A 14,192-nucleotide genomic window follows, 5' to 3' on the forward strand; every position below is an offset into this window, starting at 1 on the left:
AAGCTTGTTTAACAGTTAAGGACAAGGTTGAGATCCCAAAGCAGAGTAAGATCTCTAATCATCAGAAAAAGATTCATAAGATCTTTCATGAACCTCCTTGTGGCTGGATGTGCAAAAATTGAGAAACCTTCTACTGGCAAACAGAAAGCTGTTATTGATACTAATTGAACCTTGATGAAACTCACATACAGAGACCAATGTCTTCAATTCCAACAGATAATCCAAGAAAAAGATGACTAGAATGCGAAAGATGATGGCAGTTACACCAAAGATGGTATCTGCTTCATTTCTGGAGGCAAGTTTATCTTGTAGATTTTCCTGATATTTAACAGCACGAATTATACTCCCAATGAACAGGATGCTTTTAGTTCCAAGAACCATTGAGACACTATGCTTGGAGTTGCAGAACATTCAGATTTGGGTGAAGTGTTCGATCCACATTGAGAATCAAGTAGGAGCTGCCACAAGGGGTCAGAGGTGAATCTGATAAGGTAAGGAAACCAAACTTGTCTTGGCCAAGTTGGTGCATTCAAAATGACCCTGGCATGGTCCTGCTTGATCTTGTTGACAACCTTTAAAGCAATGGCATTGATGGATATGCACTTCTAACTGCCCTCAATTCCAGCAGATTGATTTGCAAGCACTGTTCTTGTTGTGAGCATTTGCCCTGGCCTGAGTGATAACCCAAACGTACTCCCCATCCCAAGAGAGAAGGGTCTTGTTATGTTATGACAGTACAGGGATTCTGGATTAATGGGGTTCCTGCACAAACCCTGGAAGGATCCTTCTACCAGGTGAGTGATTGTTGCACCCAGCTTGGTTTAGACACCTGTTTGTTCAGACTGTGTCTGTTGGGCATGTAAAATGTCCTGAGCCACACCTGGAAACATCAAAGATGTAATCTAGGGTTCTGTGTTACAAAAACACAAAGAGACTTGAGGACTGTGCTGCATTCTTTGGATAAGGTTCTTTGGAGCGAGGAACCTATTGGGAGGGAGGATAAGCCATCATCAAATCCAGAAACGCTCCTCTGAAAAGTATTCACGGTGTAGGGGTCAAGGCCAATTTCTCCATATTTATTTGTAGGCCTAAACTGTGGAAAAGTTGTTGTTTTAACTGCCAACAGCACCTCCTGATAAGACCATCCTTTGAGAAGCCAGTGGTTGAGGTAGGGAAAAACTGTTATACCTAGACAATGGAGGTGGGCAGCTACAACCACCATAATTTTTGAGAAAACCCTTGGGGTGGAAGAAAGGCCAAAGGGTAGGATCTGGTATTGGTAGTGATCGTGAACAACTATGAAATGAAGAAATCTTTCATGAAAGGGCTGAATCGCTACATGGAAGTAGGCATCTTTGAGGCTGAGAGCTGCAAACCAGTCCTCTGACTTCAGGAAGGGAATTACAGCTGCTAGAGAGACTATTCTGAATTTCAGATATCTGACATTCTTCTTCACTTGTCTGAGATCTAATATTGGCTGCCAACATCTGTTTCTCTTGGGTATCAGAAAATACTTTTCCTTTGTGTTGAAGTGGAACTGGTTCTGTGGCCCCTAGACTTAGGATCAATGTGATCTTCTCTCTCTGCAACTGATTGTGAGGGGGATCCCTGAAGAGGGATGGGAGGGTAGGATGGAGATTATTCTGGTTATACTCCAACACCCATCTGTTTGATGTCGTAGTCTCCTACACATGCTGGTATATATTAGAGATATCTATCTATCTATACATCTATATATATGCGGGGGGAAGGGGGAAGACAACACAGGCAAGCCGTGTCCAACATGCGGAAAAGGGATAGACTGCTGCAGCTGAGAAACTCTTATCAAGTGGTTCAGACTCTCAACCAACCCATAAAAACTGGAGCTTGGAAGATGCCGATGGCTGGGATGACGCAATCAAGGTAGTTGTCATGTTCCTTTTAAGAGACTCTCGACCCCATATTGCCGTGGTTAAGATAATCTACAGAAGGTAAAAATCGAGCTAGATGGGAGCTTTGTGCAGATTGAGACCTGGTGAATTTTCTTTTACTTGCCTGTATATCCCCAAGGATCTAAGCGTAGCCCTAGAGTGTTTTAGGGTATGAAGTCAGCCATCTTTGAAGTCCTTGAAGAGCTTGTGGCCATTAAATGGTAATTCCTCAATATACCTCCTGCTGGAAACCAGACAACTGAAGCCGGGGGGGGAGGAGTAGGAGTGAGAGAAATAGACCTGGCTGCAATGTTGGCCACATCAAGTGAAGCCTGCAAAGACATCTTCACCAAAAGCTGATCCTTCTCTTTAATTATGGCTAGGGCTGTCGATTAATCGCAGTTAACTCACGTGATTAACTCAAAAAAATTAATCGCACTGTTAAGACAATAGAATACCAATAGAAATGTATTAAATATTTTTGGATGCTTTTCTACGTTTTCAAATATATTGATTTCAATTACAACACAGAATGCAAAGTGTACAGTGCTCATTTTTTATTACAAATCTTTGCACTGTAAAAATGATAAAGAAATTGTGTTTTTCAATTCACCTCATATAAGTAACATAATGCAATATCTTTATCATGAAAGTGTTACTTACAAATGTAGATTTTTTTGTTACATAACATCACTCAAAAAAACCAAAATAATGTAAAACTTTAGGACTGAGGGCTTGTAGGCTCTACTTCTTGTTCAGCCAATTGCTAAGACAAACAAGTTTGTTTACATTTACAGGACATAATGCTGCCTGCTTCTTATTTACAATGTCACCTGAAAGTGAGAACAGGCATTTACAGGACACTTTTGTAGCCGACATTGCAAGGAATTTACATGCCAGATAAATTAAACATTCATATGTCCCTTCATGCTTTGGACACCATTCCAGAGGACATACTTCCATGCTGATGATGCTCGTTTAAAAAAATGCGTTAATAAAATTTGTGATTGCACTCCTTGGGGGAGAATGTATGTCTTACGCTCTGTTTTACCCACATTCTGCCACATATTTCATGTTCTAGCCGTCTGGGATGATGACCCAGCACACGTTCATTTTAAGAACACTTTCACTTCAGATTTGACAAAACGCAAAGAAGGTACCAATGTGAGATTTCTAAAGATAGCTACAGCACTTGACCCAAGATTTAAGACTCTGAAGTGCCTTCCAAAATCTGAGAGGGACGAGGTGTGGTGCATGCTTTCAGAAGTCTTAAAAGAGCAACACTCCAATGCAGAAACTACAGAACCCGAACCACTCAAAACAAAAAACCCAAAAAAACAAAACAAAAAACCTCCCAACTTTCTGGTTGGTGGCATCGGACTCAGACGATGGAAATAAATATGTGTCGCTCCGCACTGCTTTGGATCATTATCAAGCAGAACCCATCATCGGCATGGACGCATGTCCTCTGGAAGGACAGTTGAAGCATGAAGGGACATATGAATCTTTAGAGCATCTGGCACGTAAATATCTTGCGATGCCGGCTACAACTGTGTCATGAAAACACCTGTGGTCACTTTCAGGTAACATTGTAAACAAGAAGCGGACAGCATTATTTCCTGTAAATGTAAACAAACTTGTTTGTCTGAGCGAATGACTGAACAAGAAGTAGGACTGAGTGAACATGTAGGCTCAAAAATTTTACATTGTTTTATTTTTGAGTGCAGTTATTATTTTTTTTTTTTACATAATTCTACATTTGTAAATTCAACTTTCGTGATAAAGGGATTACACTACATTATTCATATTAGGTGAATTGAAAAACACTTTCTTTTGTTTTTTACTGTACACATATTTGTAATAAAAATAGCATACAGTGAGCACTTTACACTTTGTATTTTATGTGGCAATTGAAATCAATATATTTGAAAATGTAGAAAACATCCAAAAATATTTAAATAAATGATATTCTATTATTCTTTAATCGCACGATTAATAGCAAAATTATTTTTTTAATCATGTGATTAATCGCAATTAATTTTTTGAATCATTTGACAGCCCTAATTATGGCACTAAACTGATCTTGATGTTCCTGTGGTAAATGGTCAATAATAGCATTAAACTTCTGGTTATTCAGGAAGTCATATTTCGACATTAGCGTTTTGTGATTTGCAATCCTAATATGTAATGTCACCAAAAAGACGCTTTTATGATCAAAATAGTCCAGACACTTCTGATCCTTGTTATATGGGGTAGCTTTAGGAACATGCGGTCTACACCTTTCATTAACTGTGTCCATGACCAGAGAATTTGATGTCAGGTGTAAAAACAAAAACTCGGGATCCCTGGCCTAGGTAGGGTGTGCTGCTGCTGGAATTTGGCCCTATGGTCTTGACTGGCTCAAGGAGAGCTTCATTAAATTGGTAGTGTCACCAGCGCTGAAGTAGAAGTATGTAATATGTCCAGAAGCTAGTGATGGGAATCCTGGATTTCTTCCAGGGGAATTTGAAGTGTGTTCACCATCTGCTTCAGCAGATCCGGGAACTGCTGAAAGTCATCAGCTAATGATGATGATGGAAGCATTTCTGCCTAATCAGGCAATGAAGAAGAGATATTTGTACCGTGGGTGACCTCCTTGTCCACCTTCGCCACTTGCTCCACAAAGGTCTCCTCTGCTGATTCAGCATAGAGGGGAGGAATGGAAGGTACTGGAAAATGAGGTCTTCTAAGCTCCTTATGAGACTGAATCAGGGACCCTGAAAACTGCAGATAGTATTCTGCCCATGGGTCCCAATAAGGCCAAAGAGGAGGTCCACAAGGCACGGGGGGAGGTAGCCATTGCTGATGATCCCAAGTATTAATAGGCAGAGAACTTGTATTCTTCCTTCCTTCCATCTGCAGAGAACAACATCTCCTTGAGCAAATACTATTATTTGAGCAAATAAACTGGAAAGCCTTGAACAGAAAGCTGTGAGTCTGACTACGAATGCTCTTCTACATATTGTAAAAGAAGTTACAACAGTTCTTTCTGAATGGTAGAAATTGGGAAGTAGTGCATCTGAATACAACATGCACAGTTGGTGACTGAGCAGCTCTCGGTACTGAAAGATGTCCGGAAGTTGCAAGGAGGGGAGACTCAGGAGGGTACCGGAACTCCTGTGGTACTCTGAGCACAATCGAACATGGTACAGGCACTGAAGTTGTTCTCAATGTCACTGTCCGAGTTGTTGATCATGGGTCTGAGGGTACTGCAGATTCCAGTGAGGCTACTCCTTACTAGCATAGGCTCTGATGGCAGCCACAGTAATAGTCTGATTCCATACCCTTTGTCGGCAAGGTATGGGACTTAGATGAAGTCTTAGAGTGCTTCATGGTACCCAAAGTACTGGTGCCTCAACAGCACTCCTCACAGGGCCCTGAGGTCTCTGGTTCCTGAATCTTCTTGGAGAAAGAACTTCCCATTCTCCTTCACTTACCTGCCCCCCTCCTTAGTCTTTGAGTGGTAAACTCTTGGTACCAAGGAAGCAATTATAGGTACCTTGCTAATGGAGTGTGTCAGAGACCAGGATCTCAACGCTGCCTTCACCTTGGAAGCTCTCGTGATCACGATCTCGATGTAGACAGGACATTAGCAAAGGGCTCCTGTTTAGGGGGTTTCCTGTCCCCAGCTCTGAAGTCAGTCTTAAGGCTTTCTCCATCACTAACACATTATACTTAAATCTCCCTGTTTTTGTGGGATCTTCCCTTAAAACAAGTGCAAATAATCCACTTGCTGGGGATATGAGAGTCTCCCAAACAATATGCTGAAAACGCTCATAACTGACGGGAATCACTTTTCAACAGGAGAGGTATGTTTTAAAATCTGGTGAGCCTGGCATCCCAGATACAAGAAAAAAAACCTGACACCTCAGTAAGGGAAAAAACAAAAACAAAATTCCCCCAAGAAAAAGGGAATAACAGTTCCAACAACTATAAAGTACTAAGAATCCTACCAACTAACTAAAGAACTAACACTATATACTACATTCTAACTCTAAAGAGGAAAACAGGCACACACTAAACTCTCTCTGTTCAAATGTGATTGAGAAAGAACTTAAGGCTGTTTACCCAGGTTGCGCTACATTGCCTTGGTACAGGGCACGGAGATGTGACGGACGCATGTGCAGGCTGAACAGGCAATGCTACCAAAAATTTCGGATCAAATTTTTCCATGGGTGAAATTTAAAAAAAAAGTAGGGAGAAGTATGGATAAATGTGGAATTCTCACAAACCTACAGAAAGTTTAAGCCACTGAAATCAATGGTTTAATGGTGTGATGCTCCCAGATAGATTTTTGTGGAAAATAAAGTTACTTTTAAACTTTTTTCCCCACATTTAGATAGAGGATAAAACAACAACTCTGCTGGAGTTTAGATAAGTAGATGGATATATTATTTAAAGTAAAAACTTGAGAAAAAAGTTTTAAGTTTTAAAAATAAATTATACTTTGTTTTAAGGTATATTGAATCATGTCATTTACGATATCAAAAGTTTGCTGAAGCTTTGTGCATTGAGATTTTTACAAAATGCACAGGTTCAGTTTTTTAATATATAAACATGAAGGTTCAACCAATACATAGTATTTGTCTTCACTTTCATTATGATATATAGTTTATTTAAGTTCATAAAAACTGTACAGTTCAAAGGCACTCATGAAATAGCTCAACTTTAAAACCGAGCCCTTAGTTCCCAACAATAATTTTTCAAGTCACTGCAAAAGTGGGTCTATTATATCTCCTCTATATAGCAACATCAAGTGCAGATGCAAGGGAAATTCTCCAAATCTCTCCACCTGATTAAACCAAATTTCTCATCTTTCCTTCCAAGCCCTCCCTTCTCCAACACTGCGTAAATTTTTAATCTCTTTTGACACCAAAGCTTGAAAACTCGGTCATATTTGACTTTTCTCTCCTTCTTCCACATCCAAGCATTTGCCAAACCCTAGTGATTCTTTCTCTACAACATCTCCCAAGATTTACTCTTCTCTCTTTATTGCTACTTCTGATCCTGTCCTACCATAGGTTCTCTCTTGCCTCAACTATTCAACCCACCTCTCGTCTTACAATACTGATTGTCACTTTGGTTTTCTTCAGTCTATACATAATTAAATTTCTAAAAGTATTTTCCTCCTCTGTTACTCAGACAACATTGCCCCCAGTTTGAGTCCCTTCACTGGCTACCACTTGCCTTCCACATCAAGTTGAAGCTTATGTTCCTAACTTACAAGGCCCTGCAAAAATCCACTCCTCCTGACAAATCAGCACTTTTTCCTGTTCATCTTCTCATGTACACTGCCTTGCTCAAGTTTCTAATCTACACATACTCTTCATCTCCTCCTATCACTTATTAGTGTACCTTATTCCATGCCACTCCTACCCTTGGAAAACACTTCCTAACCTTATACACTGAGGAATAACGACACCTATAATTTAAAAACCTTTATTAAAACTCATTTATTTTGCAAACCCTAACACTAACCTTTTAAAGATACATTGTTCTTTTACGTATTCATGAACAGCTAACAAAAAAGCAAGCGAACGAACACCTTTTACTTCTCTCTTCCCCTTGGGCCCCCAAGAGATGTTGTTTCTCTGCTTTTATTCACCATTATCCTTCCCACCTCTTTGTCTATTGTCCTTTCTCTGCAATGTCTGTCTATCTATTGATTGTAAACTGCTCCCAGCAGAGATCATCACTTGCAAAGCAACATATACACCTCAGGCAAAAAGCTTTTGTTACAAATTTTTTAAAGATATACTACTCTCAACCTGATTCCATCAAAATCCTTCAAATTTGCAATAAGGAAATCCTGTAAGATTATGTATGTTCTATATTTTATTGAATTAAAACCCAAACAGTGACACTGTAAATGCCTGGATCAAAAAGCACTATGAACCCACAACATACTAAGTCCCATACTAACAGTGGGAGGAATTTAAAAAAAAACATTTTCAGTATCACAAAACGTTACCTGTATATTTGCAGTTTCCCCACAGAAACCATACAGAAGCATATAGAACATTGTCAGTACTGAGGCAGACTTGTTTATCTAAGGAAATGTGACCAAAAAGGACGCTTAACTCAGGATGGAATTATGTTATACGAATATTAGATGTTCAAAATGTTCAGGTTGCAGTTCACAAAACACACTATTCACTTGCTATTGCAACAAAAAGTATACCCATCTATATTTACTTTAGCATTAATCTCAGTACTGGACATACTGAAAACAAACCATACCTTCTTTATCAGGTTCAATATCTTTAGTCTCAATGTCTGTGCTGCTCACTGGTGTCTTTTCATTATTGCTGTATTGTGGTACTTCAGTATTAGACTGTTTCACCAAATCAGCTCCCTGATTTTCACCAGAAGCTTCTGTTTTTTCCTTTGGCTGATCTTCAGACACAGCTTTTTGCTCATTATGAGGCACATCATCATTGTCACATGCTGAAACATCAACTGGTTCTGCTTTACCATTCTGACATTCTGGAACAGGTATCCCCTCTAAGCTGTGTGCAGATGCCTCACCATTCACGCAGTCCCACTTAGATGGAGACTCCTTCCTTGATTCCTTTTCAGCATTCACAGTAAGACTGTCATTTACTAACAGGGATTCATTTGAACTCTCTTCTTCTGTTGATGCGAAACTGTTTTCTTTTCCTGTTGTCCCATTGTTAAGTCTCTGTTCTGCATCTATATCCATGATATCACAAGAGGACTCATCGTTTGTCATAGACAGATCTCCCATTTCCTCTCCATTCTCCTCAATGCAATCTGTGCTGATTTCTAGTTCCCCATTCTCCAGCAGCTTCCTGCCCTCCCCATGATTTTCATCATCAGCAAATTTTGCATCATCTTCATCTTTCTTCAGATTGACTTTTCTCTTTTTAATAATGCCTTTACCCCACTGTGAACGTCGTCTTGATTTCCTCCTTATTCGAACTGAATTGGAAGAGACAGAAAACATGTCACTTTTAAATGCACACACATCTGCAACACATGGGTTAAGATAATTGACACCCACCATTCTCAAACTTTCCACAGTGGGGGATTTTCAAATTAGCACTGAACTAATTCTGCTCCCACTGAAATCAACAGCAAAACGAACTCCCACTGACTTCAATGAGAACAGAGTCAGGCCAATGCCGACCACTTCTGAAAGTCCCACCCATCGTGGATATTTTACACTAGCCAAGTATGCAGGAAGCACTAATTAAATTAATCTGTAAGGCCACTCCTCTTTCCTTCTTCACATTCCTCATGAAAACCTACTTCTATTTAGACCACTAAACATCAGGCAGACAATTATAGCTGTGGGATGCAGAATTTGAGAAAAGCCAATTTTACTTCACTTTTTTTTTTTTTTTTTTTTAAATCTTCAGATGACTTGGAACTATTATGTTGTGCAAGAATTAAGCTACATAACCCCATGACCTTATTTTCATTACCCTTGTCCTCCCTTCTACTGTATGCTTTGTTTCAAGGCAGATTACATACTGTCTGGGATGTGGCAGTATCTTTTAAGTGTGTATATGCATTGTCTAGGACAGCGGAACCCCAATCTCAAAAGGGGTTTTTGGTTATGTTCCTAATATAAACTTCAAACAATAGCTCAGGAAGAGTATTCACCTGTAATGTCGAATTTCAGTGTATCTTGTAAGACCACAGATGATGAGAAAAAGTGTATTTTAGTAGATTGAGCAAAAGACAGGTAGATGGGAACTCCTGGATTCCAATTTCTGCTATGATACAGATTACTTATGCTCTTTGGCAAGTTATAACCACTTTGCAAGAGCTTTTCCATCTAAAAATGGAGGCTGCTATACTTAAAGTGGTCACATTGTTTTCTCTGGAGAGATACTGCCAGCACAAATCAGTATTAACGGGAAGCTCTCTCAAAGTGACAGTCTTTCAAAATGAAAGAAACTAAGTCCATTAACTATACCTACCCACCTCACCGGGTCAGTTATGAAAATCAGTGTTCATAAAGTTGCTCTGAAGATGCTAGTACCATGTGAGTGCTGCGCATTAAATGACAAGAGGCCAGAGAAACATAACTAAATGTAATGTTGAGAAAGTCTTCCCTGATAGTGCCACTTAATCTGATAATGTAACTCGTTTCAAGCCTTTACTAACTACAACATTAATAAAAAATGTCATTAACTTTTTAGTTTAAAAAGTTCTTAAAAGGACACATTCACCTTGAAAATCATAAGTTAGGGAAGTGGATTGGACTGAAGAATTTGTGGATCTAAAGGCAGAGGAGGCCTGGAATAACTTCAAGTCAAAGTTGCAGAAACTATCAGAAGCCTGCATCCCAAGAAAGGGGAAAAAATTCATAGGCAGGAATTGTAGACCAAGCTGGATGAGCAAGCATCTCAGAGGTGATTAAGAAAAAGCAGAAAGCCGACAAGGAGTGGAAGATGGGAATGATCAGCAAGGAAAGCTACCTTATTGAGGTCAGAACATGTAGGGATAAAGTGAGAAAGGCCAAAAGCCATGTAGAGTTGGACCTTGCAAAGGGAATTAAAACCAATAGTAAAAGGTTCTAGAGCCATATAAATAAGAAAACAAAGAAAGAAGTGGGACCGCTAAACACGGAGGATGGAGTGGAGGTTAAGGATAATCTAGGCATGGCCCAATATGTAAAAAAATAGTTTGCCTCAGTCTTTAATGAGGTTAATGAGTAGCTTAGGGATAATGGTAGGATGACAAATGGGAATGAGGATATGGAGGTAGATACTAACACATCTGAGGTAGAAGCCAAACTTTAACAGCTTAATGGGACTAAATCGGGGGGCCCAGATAATCTTCATCCAAGAATATTAAAGGAACTGGCACATGAAATTGCAAGCCCATGAGCAAGAATTTTTAATGAATTTGTAAACTCAGGGGTTGTACCGTATGACTGGAAAATTGCCAACATAGGTCCTATTTTTAAGAAAGGGGGGGAAAAGTGATCCGAGTAACTACAGGCCTGTTAGTTTGACATCTGTAGCATGCAAGGTCTAGGGAAAAAAAATTGAAGGAGAAAGTAGTTAAGGACATTGAGGTCAATGGTAAATGAGACAAAATACAACATGGTTTTACAAAAGGTAGATCATGCCAAACCAACCTGATCTCCTTTGAGGAGGTAACAAATTTTTTAGACAAAGGAAACACAGTGGGTCTAATTTACCTCGATTTCAGTAAGGCATTTGATACGGTTCCACATGGGGAATTATTAGCTAAATTGGAAGAGATGGGGATCAATATGAAAATTGAAAGGTGGATAAGGAACTGGTTAAAGGGGAGACTACAACGGGTTGTACTGAAAGGAAAACGGTCAGGCTGGAGGGAGGTTACTAGTGGAGTTCCTCAAGGATCGGTTTTGGGACCAATCTTATTTAATCTTTTTATTACTGACCTTGGCACAAAAAGTGGGAATGCGCTAATAAAGTTTGCGGATGACACAAAGCTGGGAGGTATTGCCAATACAGAGAAGGACCAGGATATCATACAGGAAAATCTGGATGACCTTGTAAACTGGAGTAATAGTAATAGGAAGAAATTTAATAGTGAAAAGTGCAAGGTCATGCACTTAGGGATTAATAACAATTTTTTTTTATAAGCTGGGGACGCACCAGTTGGAAGTAATAGAGGAGGAGAAGGACCTCGGAGTATTGGTCGATCACAGGATGACTATGAGCCGCCAATGTGATATGGCCATAAAAAAAGCTAATGTGGTCTTGGGGTGCATCAGGCGAGGTATTTCCAGTAGAGACAAGAAGGTTTTAGTACTGCTATACGAGGCACTGGTGAGACCTCATCTGGAATACTGTGTGCAGTTCTGGTCTCCCATGTTTAAGAAGGATGAATTCAATCTGGAACAGGTACAGAGAAGGGCTACTAGGATGATCCAAGGAATGGAAAACCTGTCTTATGAAAGGAGACTCAAAGAGCTTGGCTTGTTTAGCCTAACCAAAAGAAGGCTATGGGGAGATAGGATTGCTCTCTATAAATATATCAGAGGAATAAATACCAGGGAGGGAGAGGAATTATTTAAGGTCAGTACCAATGTGGACAAAAGAACAAATGGATATAAACCAGCCGTCAGGAAGTTTAGACTTGAAATTAGACAAAGATTTCTAACCATTAGAGGAGTGAAGTTCTAGGACAGCCTTCCAAGGGGAGCAGTGGGGGCAAAAGACATATCTAGCTTCAAGACTAAGCTTGATAAGTTTATGGAGGGGATGGTATGATGGGATAGCCTAATTTTGGCAATTAATTGATCTTTGACTATTAGTGGTAAATATGCCCAATGGCCTGTGATGGGATGGGATCTGAGTACCCAGGAAAGAATTCTCTGTAGTGTCTGGCTGGTGAGTCTTGCCCACATGCTCAGGGTTTAGCTGACTGCCATATTTGGGGTTGGGAAGGAATTTTCCTCCAGGGCAGATTGGCAGAGGCCCTGGGGGGTTTTCACCTTCCTCTGCAGCGTGGGGCATGGGTAGGGTGACCAGATCACCACACTAAAATATTGGGACACACTGGCCCCGCCCACAGTCCACCCCTGCTCCTCCTGGGCTCCGCCCCCTCCCCACTCAGCCCTTCCTCATCCCCCTGCTTGATGCGACCTCCTCAGTCCCCCACCCACCGCTTGCCTCCTCACCCGCCACTCACCCCTACGGTGCTGACTTCCCTCTCCCGGATGAGTGCTCGCCCACCTGCTGCCTCTTTCCGCCCCTGCAGCGCCCTCACCTCGTCCCCATTCCACCCCCTTCCCCGCCTCTTCTCTGCCTCCTCCCCTGAGCGCGCTGTGTACCCACCCCGCCCTCCTGGAAAGCGCTAAGTGCTGCCAAACAGCTGCTTGGCCACGGGAAGTGCTGGAGAGGGGACGCGGCGCGCTGGGGGGAGGGGGAGGAGGAGGAGAAGGCGGCGAGGAGGGGGAAGCTTGGCTGCAATTTTTCCCCGTGGGTGCTCCCTCCCGCTGGCCTCCTTACCCGAATATTGGGACAAATGGCGTCCCGATCGTACATTGATCGGGACGCAGGCCAAAGGGTTAAATATCGGGACAGTCTCGATTTTATCAGGACATCTGGTCACCCTAGGCATGGGTCATTTGCTGATGGATTCTCTGCACCTTGAAGTCTTTAAACCACGATTTGAGGATTTCAATAGCTCAGACATAGGTTAGGGGTTTGATACAGGAGGGGTGGGTGAGATTCTGTGGCCTGCATTGTGCAGGAGGTCAGACTAGATGATCATAATGGTCCCTTCTGACCTTAAAGTCTATGATTCTATGATTCTACCTGAAAAGCGTATATACTATTGTTACGAGTAACCTCTAAGAATACTAGAGCTGAAAGAGTTTTGAAAAGAAAAAAAAAAATTCTCCCAGCTTAGTTTGTGTATTCAACAGCACTTTCTACACATCAATTTTACTATATTGTTAATGATCAGCTGCATTCGTATCATGCACAACTTTGGTGCAGCTCATATACACTTCTCCAGGTTCTGCAAGAAGGCATTCACCAATAATAGAAGCAGAAAAATTCAAACTGAAGGGGCAGAAGCAGGTGTACACAGAGAGAAAGCTCCACTTTCGGGGGACTCCCAATATGCTTGCTCTCAGGCCTACTCAAAAAGATGGTCTAGGTATACGTAGTCCTGCCTCAGCATGGGGGGGGGGGAGGAGGAGGAGGGACTAGATGATCTCTGGAGGTCCTTTTGGACCTATATTTTTAAGGTTCTATGACCCTTACAAAATACAGCAGGGGAGCAGAAACCTTACAACAATTTTTTAAAGGAATTTTCAAATAGCAGAGGACTTACTTTTTAAAAGGTTCTCCATCAGAAAGTTGAATTTTTAAAAACTGTTAATTTAAAACAAAAAAAGCATAGTTCCTTTAATGTCGGTTCTTTGCTGCAAGTAAAAGATTAAATATTTATCATCTCCCAATTTCTATATCAGATGTGGTCAGTTTACCAGCATAATACATTTGTTCTGTCAGCACTGCAAACTCATCCTGGGATCAGAGTCCATGAATCAAATACTTAAGCATGTGAGAAATCCCATTAAAATAAATGAAATTATTCATGTGCTTACAGTTAGATGTGTTTAGTGCTTTGGAGAATCAGGGCCAGAAAGTCTAGCTGGGTTCTTTCCAGTTAGTGCATCACCACCATAATAGAAGTTGAAGACCAAACTAGGCCTTGCCACATCTGTGCAAGCTTAGCTTCATAGGTGTAACTAACCGGGAC

The 14,192-nt window shown here is 40.9% G+C and overlaps 1 protein-coding gene across 2 annotated transcripts in view; it reads right to left on the bottom strand.

The window, feature by feature from the left end:
* ATAD2B (ATPase family AAA domain containing 2B) overlaps positions 1 to 14,192 on the bottom strand; it is a 162,672-nt gene that overhangs the window by 10,272 nt on the left and 138,208 nt on the right. For both annotated transcript variants that reach the window (XM_054023138.1, XM_054023137.1), the window contains exon 25: positions 8,190 to 8,891. In XM_054023138.1, the coding sequence (XP_053879113.1) occupies positions 8,190 to 8,891 (702 nt within the window). The remainder of the gene's footprint in view (positions 1 to 8,189; positions 8,892 to 14,192) is intronic.

This window comes from Malaclemys terrapin, chromosome 3 (genome assembly GCF_027887155.1).
Source record: "Malaclemys terrapin pileata isolate rMalTer1 chromosome 3, rMalTer1.hap1, whole genome shotgun sequence".
Lineage (NCBI taxonomy): Eukaryota > Metazoa > Chordata > Testudines > Emydidae > Malaclemys > Malaclemys terrapin.